The sequence below is a fragment of the Cebidichthys violaceus genome, unplaced genomic scaffold (assembly GCF_023349555.1).
Source record: "Cebidichthys violaceus isolate CVI_PGR_0920_01 unplaced genomic scaffold, fCebVio1.0.p SCAF_6, whole genome shotgun sequence".
NCBI lineage: Eukaryota > Metazoa > Chordata > Actinopteri > Perciformes > Stichaeidae > Cebidichthys > Cebidichthys violaceus.
The window spans coordinates 5,902,744-5,924,699 of record NW_027176816.1 but is presented as its reverse complement, the minus strand read 5'-3'; the positions used below and the strand labels follow the sequence as shown (position 1 = coordinate 5,924,699).

Sequence of the window (21,956 nt, the reverse complement as noted above, 5' to 3'; positions counted from 1 at the left end):
GATCATTTCTGACTTGGTTATACAGTTCTCGGAGGTTGTGTTTTCGGTTCAGTTTGTGAGCAAGGGGTCCGGAAAAATAGACTGGCCCAATTTTCATGAAACGTTCTAGAAGGATGAAGCATGGGCCAAGGAAGATCCCATTACATTTTGGTTCAGAATCACAGTGTAGAAACGCAAATTACATTTCCCTTTCGCTAACATTAGCTAAGTCACCCGGCCTTGCCGGAGGTCTGTGCCCTTCTAGTTTACATCAGGAGTTCATTGTAAATTTGGGTCCGACCAAGAAGCATAGAAATGTGGAAATTAGTAGAGGTGCAGTCATCCCCTAACATTAGCATATAAGACGTGTTGAAGAAGTAAATTAAAAGCTGAGTGCAGCATTTTAATTAAACTCCAGTATAACAGGCAAATAAAATACCAAAACTATCAGGTATGTTCAGGAAAGCAGCTTTTCACCGACATAAACATGTCTGGTGTATACAACTAGTTTTCACCAAAAGTAGGACAATACAACAAACTTAGGACATTTAATTCTACTTTTGTCTCTTATCATATTAGATGTTACTACAGCAAAGAGAGAATGAATTAAAACTACACTACTGTTCAGATATGTTGAGGGATTCATCAATAATCACGGCGACATAATCTATGCATGCTGAACATTTAAACCTCTTTGCCTATTTTCTCCACGTCTTTCATTTTTTTAAATGTATTCTTTATTTAAAGGCAGTAATCTATCTCATAGAGCTGCCCTGTTACTCACTGGATAATGGATAGCCAGGCGAAAAGAGCAGTTAACTATGGAAACATTTGTTAAGTGCACCATAATGGTCTACATGCTGTTTCAAAGCTTTTCCACCTTTAGGAGATACTTCTGCTCTGTTTGTTTAATAGGACCGAAATAGAAGAGAATGCCAGTGTTGGCTTCAACCAGATATTCAGATTTAGTTTTGTTTTACCTTTAAAATTGTATTTATAGTTACAAATGTTTTGATGCTAAACATATTAACTTGGCCACAATTTACAAAGATTGTCCAGACAAAATAATAAGGATGTGATATTAGAATAAGTAAAATAACATGGTTTGATCGACACACAACAATGGAATATAATATTGCAAATATATATAAAATGTTTTCTTTAGTGTATTATCACCTGAAAAGAAGAATCGTTGTCATTTTGTTACCTAAGAATGAGCCTTTTATATCTACATATGGAGCGGGTCCTCTTCACGGTGCCAGCCACCAAGTGTCTACAGTAGCCCAGAATGGACAAACCAAACACTGGCTCTACATAGGGCCGTTTCGCCTCGGCTAGGGCCACCGTAGTTCTACACACTTGGCACACAGGAGAAGTTTCAGTTGGTTGCAATCTTCAACCTCATCACTAGATGCCAACAAATCCTACACTGCACCTTTAACAAATTTAAAGTGTCCCCCAGATAAGCTCAAACTGGAAGGGTTTTAATCATTTTCTGGAGCTGAACCTGTGTCTATGCATGAGAGATCATTGCTCCTGAAGACTTGGAGCAACATAAAGCTCACACTTCACTAAGAAATTAAACTTTGAATTGTAATTATGACAAAAACTGAGAAATAAGGTACTGGCTGAAAATACCATATAAAAGTTGTCGTTTATGGCAGATTCAATACAATTTAATGAAAAAATAGGGTGAATAGTTTATTTACACATCATTACGATATTTTGGAGAAATTAACACTATTCTGCATTTATATTTGTATAAAAAATGTAAATTCTCTGAATACAATTTCCCAGATAGTTTAGCTGTTCAGTGTACTTGCCTTTAACTACAGCTTGGAGACAGGTTCTTAATTTTCCAATAAAAAAATAATTAAATTAAAGGAATTAGGGAAGATTTGCCACATGAGGATATAGAGTAGTGAGTCATGTCTGTTTCCTTTTCACTTTTGCTGCTATATTGCCTCTTGACCTGAAGCTCAAAATATGGACCGATCGGTGCAACATGCATGATTTTACACAAAGTCTTAAAATCCCAATTCCCAAGCCTGACTAGAACAAACATCTGCTTTTCTGTAATTCTTCACCAAATCCTAAACTCTACAGGGTTACACGGATGAGCACTTTTATATTTCTTGCAAACATATCTTGGTATTTATCTCTTTATTATGCTTTAATGGTTGTACATGGGGGGGCTTGTGGACATGGCACCCTGAGATAAAGTGAGATATCATATAGCCAGAGTGTAGTGAGTGGAGCACATCAGAGCGCCGGGAGGACCGACTCCAATCACCACCGCTGCTCTCTGGCTGACGTCAGCTGACTGCCTCGGCTCTCCGCTCCTCCGGACACAGCGCCGCGCAAAAATGCTGCTCTCTGTGCCGCCAAGGACAGGATTCAACCCGTACAACGGCTACACCGGCAAACACATCAAGAAGGTAAATAACAACACCGCATCCCACTTCTGCCCTCTCTATTCCCGTAAACAGTGAGTGATTTCTCGATGCGGTGTTCTGCTCCGAGTCCTTCAGTTAAAAGCTGCTCGGCTGTTTAAGCTGCAGTGTCCTTGAAAGTGGATCACTGGCGACGTTTTAAACTCTCTTACTTGCTGTTGCAACCTTTGCTGTCGGCTTTTTGATGTTGCTGAATTGTTACAAACTAGCACGGGGCCCGTTACATTGTTGCCTGTAGATTACTACAACAGTTTGCTTTGGCTTTTTTTTTTCCTGATACGGTCGCTGTTCCCTTCCTACACATAGCCTGCACGTAGAGAGCAGCTTATAAATGCGCTGAACATGTTCGTTAGGCTGCGAACAACATAATAAAAGCTCATTTTATTCGACTTTACTGTAAATTCGTGGGGGTTGAATCAACTGTGTGATGTTTTCATTGAATTAACCACAAGTTAGCAAAGTTTTTTGTTTTTTTTCCTCTTTTACGCGTACCGATATGCCCCACCCCTTCAGTCCTACGAATGATGACTGAGAGGGTTTTTGCCTGGCACTATGGAAAAGATGAAAGTTACAGAGCCCATGTAATATTACTAATGAAGATGTATGTGTTTGAATGGGATGTGCAGATTAGTTCTAAAGCAATGACAACAGAGCTGGAACAATATATAAGGTCTCGTATTGACTAACTTGTCTTTTCGTATGAATAATTCATGGGGTGACATTGTTCAACCTCCTTTTCTGTGCAGACTGTATAGATTTATTTTAATTTTATTCTGAGACATTACAGGATTACACAGAACTGTTTGTAGCAAGTCAGTTCTAGGATTTGAAGCATTTTGAGTGTTGATTCCTTTTTTCATTGTTAAACTATTATAATTTCTGCCCAAAATGTGTCCCCAAGTGAAGTTGATGCCTGACTCTCTGCATAACGTTTGTACAAAGCTGAAACAGAATACCTCCCTCCTTCCCCGCGTTATTCCCCTCCCTGCCTCGCGGCTGGCAGGAATTCAGATTGCTCATTTTAATGACCTGGAATTCCTGGAATCCTGGATTCAGACAATGTACTCATTTCAGGGGGGGGGGGGGGGACTCTGCAAACATTTTCCTTGAAAGAAGATTTTTTTTTTGTGCATATTTGGCATTGTTAGAGCGTCAAAGTCACACAGAGGGACAACTTGTGGTAAATGGTAACCCCTGTTCAATGTCTTTAACAATGGGAAAGAGGGCGGAGAAAAGAAAAGGATTAAGAGATTTCGCCCCCCCCCCCCTTTTCTTCTGCTTTCGATTAACTCCCCTCGTCTTTTTTTCTTCCTCCCCTGTGTGTTTCACATACCTTGATTCCTTGTCTGTCAGTGGTTCAGTTCACATGGAAAAGAGAGCCTGAACATTCTGTCAGGGTACGTGATACCTGTTGAAAACAGATTATTTTAACCATCTGTTCACTTTTCTGGTGTTTTTGAATGAAACTGGACTGAGGCAGGAGAAGGAGAGCAAGGGAGAAGTCTCACCTTTTAGGCACAAGACGCCAAGGATTTTCATCACTTTTCTTATTCGGTTCTTCCCACCTTGCACTGTTTTTCTTGCAGCTGCAAAAATATAATATAGAGAGATTTTGTCTGTTCCACTATGATCTTTTCCATGGTGCCTTTTAAAGTTTCTTTAGCCAAGCAGGTAGGACTCCATTTCAGATATTTCTCTTTGATTCGAGATTTGTAAACATACTTGTTGCATAACATGAATAATGAATAGAGGTTATGACTTTGACAGTTCATTTGTGCGTTACTGAAATCATACTGTATTGTAATGAATAGTACCAATGTGTTGATAATGATAAGCAAAATGCATTTTATTTTGGAACTTATGTTTTGGAACACTTTTTATATGGAATATGGTTATGTTTCTGAGGGCTTTGGAGGAAACTATATGCTTCTCTTGGGATCCAGAAGAATGACATAACGAAATGTGTAGATTTGTTTGATTTTCCAACATTATCAGTTTCACAAAAGGTTTGTGTTGCCAGAATGATGTAGCAGAATGACTCACATCTTTGCTATTACTACAGAATTAAAGGCATACATCCAGCCTCACTTGGCACTCATTGTTCTCTCGGATGAAAAAGTCCTTGAGTCACCTGGACTCCCTACGGGCATCACCTCTGCTTCCTCCATCTGTAATTATCTCATCCGTCTTCAGCTGCTGCCTTGAGCATTCTGCTTTCTCTGCATCACCCTGTTGGCAATTTACTGTAGTTCTGCTTCTTGCAAAATTATAATAATACATTGAGGTGATTTACCTTACTGCAACTATAACTTCATACTCTGTGACAGTAATTGGGGTGTAAGGACTGTATATATGTCCAGCTTCTATGTACAGAAAGTAGCAGTAGTATGAGTGTCTGTAAGTGTCTGTAATGTATCATGTAGGTTGTAAATGTGTGTATGTTGTATGTACACAGGAGGATTTCCTTTATTTATCAGTTCCCACAGAGCTGTGATGCCCCAGGAATGTAGTTCAATTTAGCAACGACCGCTTGGACCCCTGTCCACTTCAAGGAGAGAAACGCAAACGTGTGTGTATTTCAGAGGAATGTAAAGAATGCTACAAAAATGACGCTGATGCAATCAGGAACAGTGTAACAAGATTATGTGGGCGGCTGTGGACTGAAGACTAACAAGTAGGAAGGAAATCAGTAACATGTTAGGAGGTCAGGTTTGGGACACAGCCTAACTGAGCACATGTGCAACAAAGCTAAAAAAGAATGAGAACTGTAATCCCACATCATGTTCTTTTAAAATTCTTGTCATACTTTCCAAGCTTCCCGTTCTTACTGTATGCGTGTTGTTCTGAATGCATATTTGTTTGGCATTACCTTACATTGGTGTCAAAACACCTGGAGCTGGTGCTGGAGCAGATGTGGAGTAGGTGTGGATCTGACACACTGCCATCTTTTTCTCAGAAGCAGCCCAGTAGAGCAGTCTTAATGAGACACTACCTTCTGACTTGAGAGCACATGAGAGGGATTAGTGTTTTCCGCTAACAAGCTCAGATCCTAATTAGACAGGCCCCACTAGTCAGGCTTGGGCCAGGACTCGGTCTCCTGTCAGATCCTATCTCCCCTGGCCTCTGCAGGTGCATCCCTCCTGATAGTCTGTGCGGGCCGCCTACAGTGAAGGCAAGGGAAAGCACAGGTGAAAAACAAACAGTGTACTATTGATGCTTAAGAAGAGACGGAGATTAGAGAGGAGGACCGAGATGAATGGGCTCTGTGAGACACTGTGATTTTCTCAGCTTGACTAAAAAGACGGAGTAAGTTCTGAGGGCTGATTCCCAGACAGTTTGGAAAACTTGAGGCAGATGGGTAGCATGCATACAATAAAGCTTGCAAAAGAATCATTGGTGTTGCTACTCAGTAGTGTATGAAAACATGTTGCTATATTACGCAGGTTTACAAGACATTTGTACATTTGTCCTGTATTGAGGGTTTGGCTGTCAGGTAAAAATGGCTATGTACTAATTTGGGTATATTACGTTTATGTTTCACACATACATCATCATATATGCTTAGTATGCATCTTCAATAATATGTCCTACCTGTAGATCAGACATCATAGATATAACATTTGCTGTTATTAGAAACACAGTAATGTATGTTTCACAAACTTCTTGACAAGTAAATAGTTTCCTTCAACTATAAAATCAAATCATATTTAAGTTATAGATGACATGTCTGAAAGGGGCTTAACGTTTTGCTTTATGTTGAACAATATTTTGAAAGTGTTAGCTACCGTTAGCTACCGTTGCACCATTGCAGGAGGCCACCTAGCTAGCTAGCTAGTTAAATGTTAGCTCTGCTGTTGCTTCCACACAAGTCTTTCACAGCTCGTGAACAACTTGTTTGTGAGTTTGTATTATATGACATATAGCTAAAATTAAGTAACTAACGAGCGTTAATATCTAATTTAATACAGCTTCATCCCGTTTTCCTGGTGCCGATGTAATTTCGGGCATTGCTGTTGATCTTCCGTATTACCTGACGTGACGTGTGACCAATTAAAACGCGTCTAGTAAGAGTCCTGTTAGTTGATTGGTTGTGGTTTGTTGGTCTACACATGATTGGTTCTTTTTTCTTTCTTCCCGCCCAGGACTGTTTTGAGCTTCGTTTTTTAACCCAGATTTGAAATTCTTTCATGTTCATGATGCAACACGCAGACCAGATTTGAATCTGTGAATTTAGTTTTGTAATGTTGCAGACATTACACTGAAAACAGTGTTTGTATGAAATAAATAATCATAATTAAAACAATTAAAAACTCACAAAAACATTCAAATATTGGTTTTAGTTTTGTGAAATGTCATGTTCCCCCATATTTTTGTGTTTCTGGAATTACACTTGTAGCTGGTTAGAACAGATCCACTGCAGAGAGATATAGAGGTCATAATTGGCTTGATTCGAGCAGACTTTTGACAACTCTCGCTCTGTTAATAAGCTGGTGGTCCAGTGCTGACCTTGTGGTGTCCAACAAGCCATCCCATTGTTCCCTGAGGCCGAGCCTGCTGACCCTAACTAATCAAACAGTTCCTCCTCTGCTAGCAGTGGTAGCAACACCAAAGTCAAACTAAGCTGACATTATGCTTCCATACCAATTTGATTTATTGCATGGTCCTACTAGTATTGATAGATTTTTCAAAATGCAGTCATTGAAAACAGCTGTTGGATAAAATAATGTTTATGAGCACATCTACATTTAAGGTTCCCTATCACTGCCTTATATGTGGGTACATTTATGCTGATGAACATCGTGGCACCGCCAATAACATGCTCATTGCATGCATGCATTGATGTGAGCGGAGTCTCTGCATACTGCTCCTTTCATGCTTACACATCCTTGAGCAGCGTACAGTGGCACTGAACTAGCAGGTCATGAAATACCAGATGTGACGTTTAGGTCCAAGTGCATAAATCACGGCATATTGAATTACATTCTTGATATATGCAGTCATCTGAGAGATTGTGGCAAAGATATATGACCTTAAAAGCATCTTCCCTTAATAAGTCAGTTTATCCAAATAAAAAAAAAAAATGCCGCTATGCCATTCAGATAGTTAAGGCTTTGAGATTTTTGCCATCACCCCAAGACAATACTGGTGCATGCAATTTGTTTTTTGCTGCTCAAAGCACCAAAAAAAAAAAAAATCCAATATAAAAGTTTCTGTCCTAAACAATGTTGTGGTAACCATACAACCACCACAGATCTCCCTATGAACAGTTTTGATTGGAACTGTTTCAAATACTCCCAGTAAACACTATAACCTAAAAGCCTCTCTTGCAGCAGTTTGAAACTCAGCCACTTAAATCCAACCAGATTCAATGTTATACACTTGGGTTTTACATTTAAATGGGCTCACTTGTCATCACAAGATAGGCAATAGTTCCCATGTATGCTATTCATCTTTACAGTTTACATTTCTTACAAAAGCACCATTTCTCTAGTTCTATATACGATGTAAAAGTAGGTTAGTTTGAATGGCACACCTAAATATGTAATATTGAAGGTAAGATCTCAACATTTACAGTTAAACCAACAGGTATACTGTGTTTCTCCATGATAACCAGTGTACCGTAGGCTTGTTCTTGCAAAACCAAGATATATTGTCTAAAGTCCATGATGACATTAAAAAAGGGTGTATAATTGTCTTAAGGAATTAATTAATAACAGCTAGTCTTTATCTTTGAAGATAATACATTTTAGAACATTGACTTGTAGGGCCACCATTCATTTATCTCCTGTCCAAGCAGGGTGTAGGGACTAAATTGTTGCTGGCTGCTTGTAGATGAGTGTGATTGATTGTAACAGTAACGGTTTGAAGTATCTGTATAACCTTGTAGCTGGTGATTTCTTAGGATTCCCATCTCTGCTAAACCAGGGCACACTCAGAGCCTGTAGTGCATTGTCTACACATCCCACCCTCTCTGTATAAATTACCTTTTAATGAATATGTGCATTTTCTGACACATTTTGTAATCTCACATATTGTTCTTTCTCATATTTCTCCTTGGAAGTATAAATCACCTAATATTCATGTATTACTTCACTTACTTGTTCTGTGCATATTAAAAATGTTGGTATATTTTCCTTCATAGCCATCTTTTGTATTTTCCATCTCAGTCAGCCACTGTTTCTCAAGTTGTGTCTATTAATTGACTTTCTCATCAAACGCAGTTTGAGGAAGTCACTTAGTCGACCATTAACAAAGCTTCATGCATCTAAAGAAGTATCTGCTTTGTGTGTGGCTGTACCATCCCAAAGTACAAGCACAAATCTAACCATTCTCTTTTTTTGTGCAGACGTATGTGTCCCCCTCCAACCATCAGATGGCTCCTCCAAGCCCCAACAACATCAACAATAGCAACACCACCACCACCTCCATCAGCAATGGCAGCAGCAGCAGCAGTGGGGGAGAGCAGCTGAGCAAAACCAACTTGTACATCCGTGGCCTCCACCCAGGAACCACAGACCAGGATCTGGTCAAACTCTGTCAGCCGTAAGTTACCCAAAAACCCATTGCTCCAACTTCTACATATATACTCAATAAATCTCTCTTTGGCTGCCCACTGTGCAAATGAACCGGTTGGAGTTGCAGAGTAGATTTCGATAGAACAGAGTGTTGGGTTCATGGACAGACAGGCGATGACTGGCTGTCCCAATGCATCAAGGATTGCATGACTACGTATGCTTGCATGACTTCCTTACACTTGAAATGCACATTAATGCTAAAGCACACCTTAGCAGGTATTTCTTGAGCAGAGAAGAGGGCCACATTTTCATCCACATGTTTTTTAAGGCCCATCATTTAGTGGCCCTGTGGAAAAACAAACAATCATTTTGGCAGCAAACTAAGACCTTTCACTTTGGCACAGCTAAGCACAGACTTTCCAACAACTAGGTACAGAATGTTTAGTCTCCCTCTCTCACGCTAATTCTTTCTGTGTGTCTCCTCTTGCTCCTTCTTAGACTTTTGACCTACATGAGTTAGTGCTCCTCTGTGCCTTTTGTCTTGTAGATTATCATCAAACATCTGATGACAATGCTATCCTTATTCAAAGTCATATTCTGCACTATAAATAATACTCTATGTTGCTCATCAGTGTGAGTGTGAGTCTTTGAAAACTCTGTTGTGGGCAGCATGCAGTCAGACAACAAACAACAGCGTCATCTAATCCATCTGATATGTTTGTTAGGCCTGCAGTAGAAGACATCAAAACGAGTAGGGCTGAGGTGAATGGTCTGCGTTCACTTAATTGAATTGTGGAGCCTGGTGATGAGGACCAGAAGAGAGGAGTGAGAGAAAACGAGGGAAAACGAGAGCGATTGAATAAGGGAGAGAGGGAGGGAGGGGCCTGCTTTTTTACAGCTGTCTGGAAGATATGGCTCACATGAGGCTGCCCAACCCTACAGGAAACGGCGAGCCCAGGGGAAAGGGAAAGACAAACAAGGGCAATGGCATGAGGGGGGGGGGGGGGGAATCAGGGGGGTGAATGGAGTTCAGAGTGTGTGTGTGTGTGTGTGTGTGTGTGTGTGTGTGTGTGTGTGTGTGTGTGTGTGTTAGGTGGTGTTCTGTGGGGGTAGTTCTCATATTTCTGCTTTCACAGAGCAGATAAAATCACTGCATGAAATTTGCCTTTTAGCAGAACACATTAAGGCCAATGTAATTCTCAGTTAAACTGGACTGAGAGAAGATAATGTATCCGATGATAGTTAATAGGGGACAGGCTTGTAGAGGACTATGTAAAACAGTAGGAAGACAAGTCAGGTAGGGAATTTGACTTAACTCAAGTTTGAACAGCAAATGTGTGCATAGTATCAGGACACCACACTCCCAAAGCTCCCCTCCCCCACAGTTGTTGTATGCACGCTCTGAAGTGTACTGTGTAGGGAGCGAGTGATGAGAGGACGGGATGGGGGTTGGTTCTCCATCTCCGGCCCCTGCAGTTGTATCTCTGGGTGCTCTGGTTCTCGCCCTGGTCCGTTTCTGGTGGTTGACCATGGATGGACATCAGGCTGGGCTATGCTGTGCTCTCTCACACATGGCTGAGTCTCCAGTCCCTCTTTTCGCTCTGCATCACGTAGTCCAAGACCTCTGAGGCGCAAATCAGTAAACGGGTATCTCAAGTGTGTAAGCAGGGGAGTGCAGCAAGTAGAACTCATAGTCATGATGTCATAATGTGAAGTCATAGACTGGTGGGATTGCTGTGTGCCCACAGTAATAATGCATATGGAAATATAGGAGGAAAGTGTTTTATCTAGTGGCATCTGATGGCATCTTATTGCTTAGAATCAGGAATGCACCATGGAATGGTAATAGTGTACCAACACTGGGTGGATTTAGTTTGACAATGTTTGTCGGATAAATGATTAGAATATAATACAACGTCTGTGCGTGATGAATTGAATGTCAAGTTAAAAGGAATTTAAAGAGAACATATCAGTGTTTTTATGTAGGGTATAAATAAACAAGAATGAACATGAACTAAAAACTAGACACTATTAAAGGTCCCTTAGAATAAATATGTTTTAGTGGATTGACATAACCAAGCACAAAGAGGGAGTGAACTTTGATAATGAACAGTTTTAGGATCAAACCAATGATTGTTTGGTCTTCTTGCATTGCGCTGTATTACAATTGGATCGACATAACTCAAGTAAAATCTGTGTATTCAATACAACATGTGTCAATAACTTATAATTGGTGTATATTCTCATAAAAACGTAATGATTTTCACAGGTGACCTATGGCCACTTTGGTAGAAAAATAAAGATATACAGATTGTTTTTCTAAAGAGAAACAATATATTTCCAATTTGGATTCCGATTACAATTTTAGCAGGTCATCACATAATCCTTACTAATAGAGTATTTTTTGAAAGCCTGGATGAAATGTGGCAGTGGTGCAGTGTAACACTGCCTAGAGAGAAGCTGGTTAGTAGAATGAGAGTATGGCTGGGAGCCAGCATTGGACAGGACTGCCAAGGAGAAGCATATCAGATTACACTGCATGCACATGCCTGGAGAGATGGGAACCGATTGACACTTTGCCGCACACAAGCATTTGCCTGAGCCAGGCACTATTCTATGCATATGCAGTGTCTATAGCTGGCCAGCTGGATAGATTTTGTGTTGATAGTACATTGTGAATTAATCTGAAAATGCAGCAGAGATATTTCTGTTTACCATATTGTCACTTCGTGTTGGATTCCCTTTGAGTTACGATCCCTATTGACATCTGTGTAAAAGCAGGAATGGGTAAGATATGGGAAATCTATAGTTCTTTCCACGATGCAGAAACCCACTGGACATTGCGCTTATAATTAGGGGCCAGCCAGTAGTTTTGTGACCGGTTACATTATTATTATTATTTCTAGGAAATCTGCCTTGCATGAAACCATGAATGAAAATAAACCAAACTTTGCACATAGGTAACTTCTTCAACGGGCTTTGTGGGCTATTGTCCTGATAGTGGGGCTACAGAAATGTCTAAAGTTTAAAACATTACAAATTCATAACTTACACATGCTGGCACTTTGCAACGTTCACCAAAATGTAGAGCAGAAATGCCCAGATGATTCCAGCATGACAGGAATTATGAAGTCCATCAATGTTTTTTTCAAAAACTGTTAAACAAATGTAACCTATCTCCTCCCAAACTTGCCAGCCTGCATCTTCAGACTTGAATCGATCAATTAAACATCAAAATGTTTAAGTGTAAATAGTAATGTACGTAGCTACTGCGAATTTGATAAATCTCCAGTGTTCATGAAAATCATTTACAAAATGTTGTCACGGCAGATGTAGTGCAGTAAGTCTCACAATGTCATCTCAAAAACTGGATTTTTTTTTTTTTTTACAGTATTTTGAATTGTATCCTGGTGTAAACCACTGCAGTCAATGGAAATAGAGCAGCTTTCAACATCAGTTAAGGAGCAATAAATCTTTGTCAAAACAGATTACAGCCACCTCTATAGATGAAATATGCAAATTCTCAGAATGTTGTCTTGATAACTGAATTTTGGGCACTAGTTTGAAATATGCAACCTTTGGTGATTTCCTAAGTGATAGCATAAAGTAGATATTTGAGACCCGGTTCAGGCAAAATGAACATACTCAAGTATTATGTCAAAGAAACATGTGACTTAAAGGTTTTATGATAATGAACTCTCCTGTATTTCTCATTTGTCTTCCTCCTTTTAGTTTTTCATCTTCCTCCGTCTTTTTCCTTAGTGTTGTGCAGCAGCTCTAATTTAATTTATGCCCCACCTCCTCTCTAAAGATTTCCCTACACACCATTTATTATCAGATGGCGTAATTGTATTCAGTGTCATTGCATTGAATCTATCAGGTGAATTATAATTCAGTCATCATGGAGCACAATCCACAAGGGTGTGTTAAGCTTAGAGAGAAACCACATTGCCTCAGCAATGTCACAATGCTAATATTGAATGTAAACAAGTCATTACAAACACATTACAAAGTGCAGGAAAGGATGATCCTTGAGTGTAAACCTCACTGTTTTTCAGGTACGGGAAAATTGTATCCACCAAGGCCATCCTGGACAAGACCACCAACAAGTGCAAAGGTGAGGCGTCTGGTTGAAAGTAACTGTTGAGCAGAAGTTAAAAGATCAGAGTCTTTGACCTTCATGTTGACTTAACATGAGCTCAAATGGTAAAAATTCATATTGTAACTAAAATTACAGTCAGGCTATTTGTAACTTCAGGCAGAGTAACACCCTAATTTCCGCGGTCACTGGAAAATACATGGATAGGAATCAGAGGTTCTGTAACCTTTTTTAATGACAGCTGTCTGGGAAACAAGTGTCACATTTAGTTTGACTGTAAGAATATTTATAAGTAACATGGACAAGTGCTTGCCAAAGTATTATTTAAATTGTTCATCCACGTTTTAATAAATTTTGTTATGACAGTCAGAAAAGCTAAAAAGTATTTCTAAATTAGGGGCCTTCTTGAAGAATGTTCTACCTCTGTTAAAATTATTTATATTGTACTTCACTCCCACCAGTTACCATTGTTCTATTATTATAAGGCCTGAAACTAACGATTATGTTCGTTATAGATCAGATCTTTTCTGATCGACAGTACAAAATCCTAAAACAGTCAGTGCACTATCATATAAGACTGGGAAAAGGAGGAACTAGTCACATTTAAGAAGCAGGAATTGTTGAATTTTTACCATTTTTGCTTGAAAAATGTAATCGGCTATGAAATAGTTGATTGAATATCTGTGACTGTTGGATTAATTGAGTAATTATTGCAGCTTTAATGATATATGATGATATGTGATGGTTTGAGTAGAATCTTGAATATAAAATGTGAAATCTTTAATATTTGTAAATTCTTGTATTTTAACCACCTGTATGGCAGCTAGTAAACAGGATATGAATATTTTTCATGGTTGGAGATGCACTCCATACACAGTTTTGTCGGGTCGCCCCTTTCTTGTTCACAAAGCTCTGTGTCCTCACTGGATAATGTATCCACTAACACCTTCTTGTCAGTTGATAATATCTTCACTGCATTTCAACAACAAAGAGGTGAAATAACGACAGCATGGCACTAAATAATTTATCTTCTCTGCTGTAGTTTGAATGCGTAGAAAGTTACAGATTTCAGTTGCAGCACATTGCTGATAAGTTCTTTTCAATGAAGCTGTTTGCATTCGGTTGGCAAGTGTTTACTGTGTATTACCTGTCACACTATTGTGTGATGTTATATATGGGCAGTATTGTATAACTCTATATCTGTCCTTCATGGAAAAGTCCAAACCCAACTTGCTGTCTCTTCACATTTAAACACCACTACTACTATGAGAGCTTCATGAGATCAAATTACATGCCTGTGTCCATATCTCATTGTCATAACGTGTAGCCTATGTCATGCTGGATGTCTCCGTCTCTGCAGGCTATGGCTTTGTTGACTTTGACAGTCCGTCTTCAGCTCAGAAGGCAGTGACAGCGCTGAAGGCGGGTGGAGTGCAGGCTCAGATGGCCAAGGTAAGAACCCCCCTTAAGATCAATATTCACTGGTTTTATTTCTTATGACTTGGTGTCAGATTTAGTCAAATTGTTTATCAGTTAAATTCTCTGCTCATGGGGGGGGGGAAACTACTTTTAGGCATTTTAACAGTGACTCAGCAAAAAGTTGAATGATGAATTATTAATTACAAATTAAATGTTGAATTATTAACCTTGCAGCAGAAAGGTTGTTCCTATGCCTTATTGGCTTCTTATAAATTTCTTTTTTAAAGCTGCAGCAAGCTTTTTCTCTATCCTGCTCTCTCCCCAGGTATTTTTGTCCCCATGTTTTCATGTTGTTATATGAGCCATGGTTCAGGAATATGAGCCAATTAAGCCTCAGCGAGGCAGTGCTCTGGGTGTATGCTTAAATCAGTGTATTTATGGGTATTAATGCACTGTAGAATATGTGTGTGCACAAACAAGAGTGCATAGAAGCATGCAGGTACATGTGTGTACATGTGTGTGTGCATGTGTGTGTGTGTGTTGTGCTTCATAGTGGTGTCGGTGTTGAGGGAGTGTGTCCCAGGGCCTTCTCCCTGAGCTCCCCGTACAAAGGCCCTGTCTGTTCTCCCTGGTGGCATCTGACTCAGTGTCTGAGCAGCTCCCCAGTCAGCGGGGCCCTGTGCCCAGCCACCCGCCCTGTCAACACACACACACACACACATGCACTTCACCAACCTTGCCCCTACCAGGTTATGACACACACTCACAAGCCCGGCACACCACCAACACCCTGGGAAAGCTGATCTCTCTGTAAACTGGATCAGTAACACTCATACAGCTCCTTGCTCACAGAGTAACTTGATTTCACTCTGGGTTTACTACTTTGTGTTTGCATCAGATTTCTCTCTTGACTCATTCTGACTCATTCTGACTCATTCGCGGTTTAAATCCGCAGCCGGTCTCCTCTGCTCGCTCTCATGGGTCCGAGCTTCATCTCTAGTTCGCACTGCTGTGGAGGAGGAAGAGGAGAAGGGAGGTGAAGGAGAAATCACCTTCACCACAGGTCACAGCGATTGCACATGCATTATTCATGGATGGAAATTAATTCACACTGCATTTAGAGGGTTTTAATCGCATCTACACTCTGAGATAATGAATATGCATAATGGTTAGAGGGTGATACAGATTGGTTATCTTACAAGATGCTCTTGGTCAAATTAAATTTGTTTGACGGGAGGCCAAAAAAAAGAAAGAAAACAAGACGCCTACAAAATAGTTGGAAAGCATAAAATGAAACTGTGGCACTTTAAGAGTTTCTTTCAGGTTGGTTACTAATAATTTCAAATTCAGATTGCAAAAAACTGCATAATTTGTCTGATTTATGCAAGCCAGCAGAGCTGGCCTCTGTACCCGCATTCAAGGTCGGGATTACCACTTGAATATTACTGCTTGAATGCAAGTGACATGTTATTACAATGACCTAGGAAAAAGGATGATAATGTTTGCATGGGGACAATGATAGCACAATGTTTTAGATGTTCTTCAGATCATTTCCAAAGGTCTTTGTCCAAATTGTCTCTGCCGTGATTCTGCACAGAGCTAGAGCACATAATCATTTCAGATCATCCATGAATGGAGAGCCATTTAAAATGTAATTAGGCTTTGATATCCCCTTACCTGGATCCTTTCATTCTCCTAAGAAGCTAGTCTCACACAATGGGCCTGTCTCATCTACCCTTCTGGTAATAACGTTTGGGTGATGGAGTATGAGAGAGGATGCGTGAAGAAAAAAATGAGTGAGTTGGATGAATAAAAGTGGAAGAGACAGAAATAGGGAGTCAGAATGAGAGAGAAATTCAGTTGAAGTCCAGCCAGAATACTATCTCATCATCTCTGCATATCTCTTTTCTCCTTTGCCCTCGTCCATGCAGCTCACGCCAAAATGAAATCCACCCTTTACTTCAAACCCGATTCCCTCTCTGTCAGACTGTTTTTTAACTGTCTAATGTCCTGCATCTGCCACCCTTCCAAATGTCAGGCACCTTCAACACCTTGTATGATCCTCTCATACTTTTGCTGGCAGCTCTTGAGTGTCTCTGGATTTTTGGAGGGCTCCTGACATCATAAGGCAGCTTTTATTAAAGAAAACGAAGAGCTTCGTCTGCACCACGTTCATTAATCCTCTTGTGGCTTCTCTTCTTTCAGCAACAGGAGCAGGACCCCACCAACTTATATATCTCCAATCTGCCAATGTCCATGGACGAGCAGGAGCTGGAGAACATGCTGAAGCCCTTCAGCCAGGCCATTTCCACTCGCATCCTCCGTGACGCCAACGGAACCAGCCGAGGCGTGGGCTTTGCCAGGTATAAGCTTTGATTATTTAGTTACTCGTATTAGGACGAGCGAAAAGTGATTAGTGACGGCCTCATTCATTAAAGAAAAAAAACAGTTGCACAAATGTCAGTATTAATCTTGGTGAGAGAGCCCTCTGGTGGCCAGCGCAGGTATAAAATCCTCAACTGGAAATATTCACACACGGCATGATACCTTGTAACCTGCTACAGTGATTGTTTAAAATAAACATTTAGTGTGACATTTTCCTATAGGATGGAGTCAACCGAGAAATGTGAAGCCATCATCCAACATTTTAATGGAAAATATATCAAGACTCCACCTGGAGTTCCAGGTGAGGTTTTTGAGATGGCGTCTTGTTTGATTATCTGTTGAAGAAAAGAAAATGTTAAATGTATGATACTGACTATATATCTTCATATAATACTTTCTTTTCTTACTGGTCCATTGAGTATATATTTTTTTACAAAGTAATATTTTCTTTCTGGTCCAGTGCCGCCAGAGCCCCTGTTGTGTAAATTTGCTGATGGAGGCCAGAAAAAACGTCAGAGCCAAGGAAAATATCTGCAGAACGGCCGGCCCTGGATGAGAGATGGGGAGAGTGTGAGTTTCTTTGTGTCCAATTACCTTCTTTGAAAATACTTTACTACGCAACATTGCGTGTGATCCTCCTCCTCTTGACACAGTCCTTTGTCTCTTTTCTCCAGGGAGGAATGACCCTTACCTATGACCCCACCACAGCCTTACAGAATGGGTCAGTACTACCACTCTGACAAATCCCTTGTACAGCCAGAGGGAGCGTGATCATGTTGTGGTCTGGTGATAACTTTGTGTCTCTTTCTGCAGGTTCTACTCCTCTCCATACAGCATCGGCCCAAACCGGATGATGGGGCCGACCTCCCTCTCCCCGTACATGCATTCCCCTATGTCCACCTACCAGGTAGTTCAGACCCTCAAAGCTTAGGTGTTATGTAGTTAAGACGCCAAAATGTGACAGACTGGAGTTTAATCAAGCTCAGGCCTGCTGTTGCACACCTAGAATTTGTGAAACATTAGTTGCCAAATGTTTTGAATTTTAAAATAAAAGGCTAACTTTATGTCTCATCTATTTATGGTATGGTATCTTATGAAATATGTGTCTTTCTTGATCATGCAGGTACACAACCCATCCTGGTTACATCATCAGTCATACATCATGCCACCCACAGTGAGTATCTTCAATCTTAAAGCAGTTGGCCCTCCTTCCTGTTTTTGTTGCAGGACATGCCTTTCTTTTTCTATTCTGCTGCCTTCACAGTCCGTCTGACTGACTAACAGTCTCTTTGTTTTGATGGCCGCTGCTTTATGTTTTTTTTGTTTTACAGGGAGCAGTCCTGACACCAGGAATGGACCACACCATGTCCATCCAGCCGACCTCCATGATGGGGCCCCTGACGCAGCAGCTCAGCCACCTCTCCATGGGCAGCAGTGGCACAGTGAGTAGAAAGCAGAACATTTAGCATTCAGCTGTGATTGATGTCTAGCAGTTAAAGAAGCACAAGGCAATTTGACCAGTCTATGATTGGGTAATGCAAGAAGATACAAAGGGAGAGAGAGTTTATTCACTGGTTTTAAAGATATGTAAGAAGAATCGATGGGATGTTCTTCTTTGTAATTTAGGCTGATAAAGACAGGTGTACTTTCACATATACATCTAGTCTAGTGCAGCTTTATGTAACAGTGTTGTTGTTAATGTTGCTGTCATGTCTTAACTTACCATCTCCACTCTCCTGCAGTACATGCCTGCAAACACATCTATGCAGGGGACCTACATCCCCCAGTACACCCAAGTGCCTGCCACCAACATGTCAGTTGAGGTAAAGACCTCTGTTTTCTCTCACTACAACAGTTTAAATCAATGTTATGTGAAGCAATCCCTCATGGATTCAATCTTTGCTGCCTCCCTCTCAGGAAAGTGCCGTCCAACCACCTGTTGCCATAGAGACACCCACAGAACACACGGCCTACACCTACCAGCATAACAAGTGAAGAGGTGGGTTGTGGTTATTGTTTTGTGTCTCTTAGCGTGCATACACCTGCTACTACAAACACATCATCATCATCATCATCATCATCATCATCATACATCACCTTACTGCAGAAGGAGATAGCTTAGGTGCAGGAGCAGCTCTTGTTTCTAATTGGCTGGTCTTGTCGCCTTGTGTCAGATCTTCCTCTGGAGCCGGAGTGACTCTCAAAGTGCTGAAATTCGGCACGGCGGCTGTGCTCGTAAAGGCACCGGACACTCGGGAGGAACACGGACTGTTACACAGAAAGGACAAAAAAAAAAAGATATTTTCTACCAACTCATGTTTTAAAATAAACTCATGTTTTAAAATAAACTCTTTTACTCCAAAAACCAAGGCTGGAGGATGGCAGACAAATGGAAAAATGGAAGAACAGAACGAGGAGCATCTATTTTGATAACAGCATAAGTCACACACAGACACACTACATATGTTGGAATTTTTTTTTTAAACATTATTCATATTCTTTTTTTAATGCTGTTCCGGGGAGCTAGAATGAAACCGGGACAAAATACTTCAACACCATGTTTTATTTTGAGTCATGTTTTTTTTTCACCTTTTTGTAAGAGACACTGATTTTGCTTCACTTTTTTGTCTGATACTTTCAGGCTTTGAACCTGCCTTTTTGTACATATTTCAGTTTTTGTGTGTTTCTAGCTTCATGTGTCCTAGTTTGATTGATTGGTGCAAATATTTAAATAGAGGACTCAAAAGGCTCAAAGAAAAACAGACAGATAGGTGACAGCAAGTTTATCAGGTATGAAATCTACCTGAAGCGGTAACGCTTCTTTTTGGCACTTGACTCTCAAATAATTTATAGTTCCAACAATCTCGACAACGCTTGAGACAATCAGAAGATAACAAAGAAGAGAAAATTTAGAGATGGTTTAAGAGAAGACTTCGTTAAAAGAGCTAAACAGATTTAAAGCATTCCAGAGATTATTATCAGAAAGTTCTAAATATTCGTTCACTTTGATGAAATCCAAAGTTGGTTAACAGGGATCACATCTCACACAGAGCTGCCTGTAAATAAGAGATTGAAATGTATTTAGGCTTTCTTTTGATTTTCTTTCATCAGTGTAGTAATGCTTCAGTTATTTTAATAACAATATTTGACCAAATTGTCTGAACATAGCAATGTATGTATTGCTGTGTTTTTTGGTTTTCTCTCATGAACTTTTTCATAACGGGGGAAGCTGAATCTCCACAGCATGCCAAAATACATTTCTGAAGCGAGAATTAGATGTTGTTAGAGTATGAAGTTGTTATTACATAGACATTGAGATCAACTGGTAAAGCTCAGCTCTGTCCTGTTGTATCTTCAGAAAACACTATCAAGGTTGATTATGGATTATTATGGCCAGTACACAGATGCTTTAATACTGACCATTTTTGCGTTTGCATCTACTTCTGTATTTCTGTTTTTCACCCTCATGTTTTTTTTTACATTTCTTATTTAAAGGTTTTATTAAGTTGTTTGTTTTTGTTAATTTAGTTTGAATGCTTTTTAAGATTGATCCTATTTTTCAAAGATGTTTTGTTTTTATTTTTGATAGTGTGTTGTGTGCCTCAAATAGTGAGAAATAGATGTTTGCAACTGTTTTTTGAACTAGTGATTTGTTTGTATGTTTGCTTAGTTCTGTAGTTCTGGTTTCAGTGTTGATGTCAAAGAGGCTTTAATGTTTGTTTGTTTTTTGCTCTTTTTTTTTTTTTTTTTACAGACATTTCCATTCTGTCTGTGTCACAAATGTTGGCAATTTGGGAACACGACTCCTGATCATGGATTCATTAAGTATGCTAGGTTCAGATGCATTGTTACAAAGTTGTTCCCCAAGCAGTTGGGAACAACGTAAGATAAAGTATATGTTCAAACCTTGACTTACCTCATCCTGCCAGAGAAATGTAGATTCAGTTCTATTTCATCCTTACTGACCGCCAGAGGCAGTGCTTAACACTGGCTCTGGCGGTCATCCAGGATTCATAGAACCGTAGTTACATTTGTAACTTTCGTTTGTGTACAGGGTACACAGGCAATAAGCAACTTCAGTAGGTCCCATGGCCGTTCACAGCTGGTACTGTGTCCACATCCTTTAACTCTTCCGTCCAATGCTCGGAAAACCCGCCCAAGGTCTGACGATCTATGCAATTAATTTATTATCCTTATAAATGCAATACTACAGATATCAAAGAGACACCTCACAATATGACTTAACATTCTGGCTTTATCTTTCATTATTCGCACGTTGAGATTTGTTTGTTTTTTCTGACTGACACATTCATCTATGGTTCATTGATTGTTCGTAAAATTGCTGCATTAAAAGGGAAATATTGTATACCAAAATGTGGTTTTATGTGAATGATGGCCACTCGACTACCCAGCTGTTATTTTACATGGGCACCATAGGTTTGTATTGGATGTAATTCACCAGTCCATCCAGCCATTTCCTGTCTGGTCCCGTTTGTTAACTTGCTTTCTTGCTGAGTAATTCACAGTTTTATTTCCAGGACCAAATTAAACTTCACAGAAATGCCTTAGATTCCACTGAAAAGGATAGTGAAGTGCTACTCAGATTTGTTTGGCTGGTTTGTTTTGTTCATGCACTGCTAATGTTGAAGATTTTTTTTGTCATCTCAAACTACTCTGAACATAAATCTATCAAGCAAAGAAATCTCTCTAGGACTATCTTGTGTTCCATTGTTTCTGTCCAAAACATTGAATAAAAAGTGAATGGTGGCGCATTGAGTCTAACAAACTATCAAACTATTGCTGCTAATGCTGGATTGAGTATTTAGAAATCTTTTAGCTGAAGGCCATTGAATATATCAAGTCACATATTGGGTCAGTTCTTAACTTATGTTCAGAGATGTCTGTGCAGGCGTCTGTTGGTTTTGTTCAGTAAATGTCTGTCTGTGCCATGATACAGGTCTTTGTCAATTTCATAAGAAAAACCCTACAGCTATTAAACTTTTAACTTGGTTTGATTTGGAACTTGGCATTTTTTTTTAAATAAATGTTTTTTGTGTGTGTGTGTGTGTGTGTGTGTGTGTGTGTGTGTGTGTGTGTGTGTGTGTG

The 21,956-nt window shown here is 39.9% G+C and overlaps 1 protein-coding gene across 2 annotated transcripts; it reads left to right on the top strand.

Annotated features, from left to right (window-relative positions):
* Nucleotides 1–2,322: 2,322 nt before the first annotated feature.
* On the top strand, nt 2,323–21,860 carry LOC137889528 (RNA-binding motif, single-stranded-interacting protein 2-like). 2 transcript variants are annotated; one of them, XM_068733417.1, is made up of 14 exons: nt 2,323–2,417; nt 8,779–8,975; nt 13,006–13,064; nt 14,407–14,498; nt 16,671–16,828; nt 17,072–17,151; nt 17,311–17,420; nt 17,525–17,571; nt 17,664–17,757; nt 17,974–18,024; nt 18,182–18,292; nt 18,593–18,673; nt 18,768–18,849; nt 19,025–21,860. In XM_068733417.1, the coding sequence occupies exons 1-13, from the start codon at nt 2,346–2,348 to the stop codon at nt 18,843–18,845; spliced, it is 1,230 nt and encodes a 409-aa protein (XP_068589518.1). In that variant the 5' UTR covers nt 2,323–2,345; the 3' UTR covers nt 18,846–18,849; nt 19,025–21,860. The 2 variants fall into 2 exon arrangements, with proteins under 2 accessions (XP_068589518.1, XP_068589517.1); XM_068733416.1 differs by having other exon boundaries at nt 17,504–17,571.
* Nucleotides 21,861–21,956: the final 96 nt, after the last annotated feature.

What these genes read in the sequence shown, in the direction of transcription:
- LOC137889528 (XM_068733416.1), top strand. Translation starts at nt 2,346, where the DNA reads ATGCTGCTCTCTGTGCCGCCAAGGACAGGATTCAACCCGTACAACGGC. An exon ending in GACTCCACCTGGAGTTCCAG is followed by an intron (nt 17,152 to 17,310) that starts GTGAGGTTTTTG and finishes TTTCTGGTCCAG; the next exon opens with TGCCGCCAGAGCCCCTGTTG. An exon ending in CCACCAACATGTCAGTTGAG is followed by an intron (nt 18,674 to 18,767) that starts GTAAAGACCTCT and finishes CCTCCCTCTCAG; the next exon opens with GAAAGTGCCGTCCAACCACC.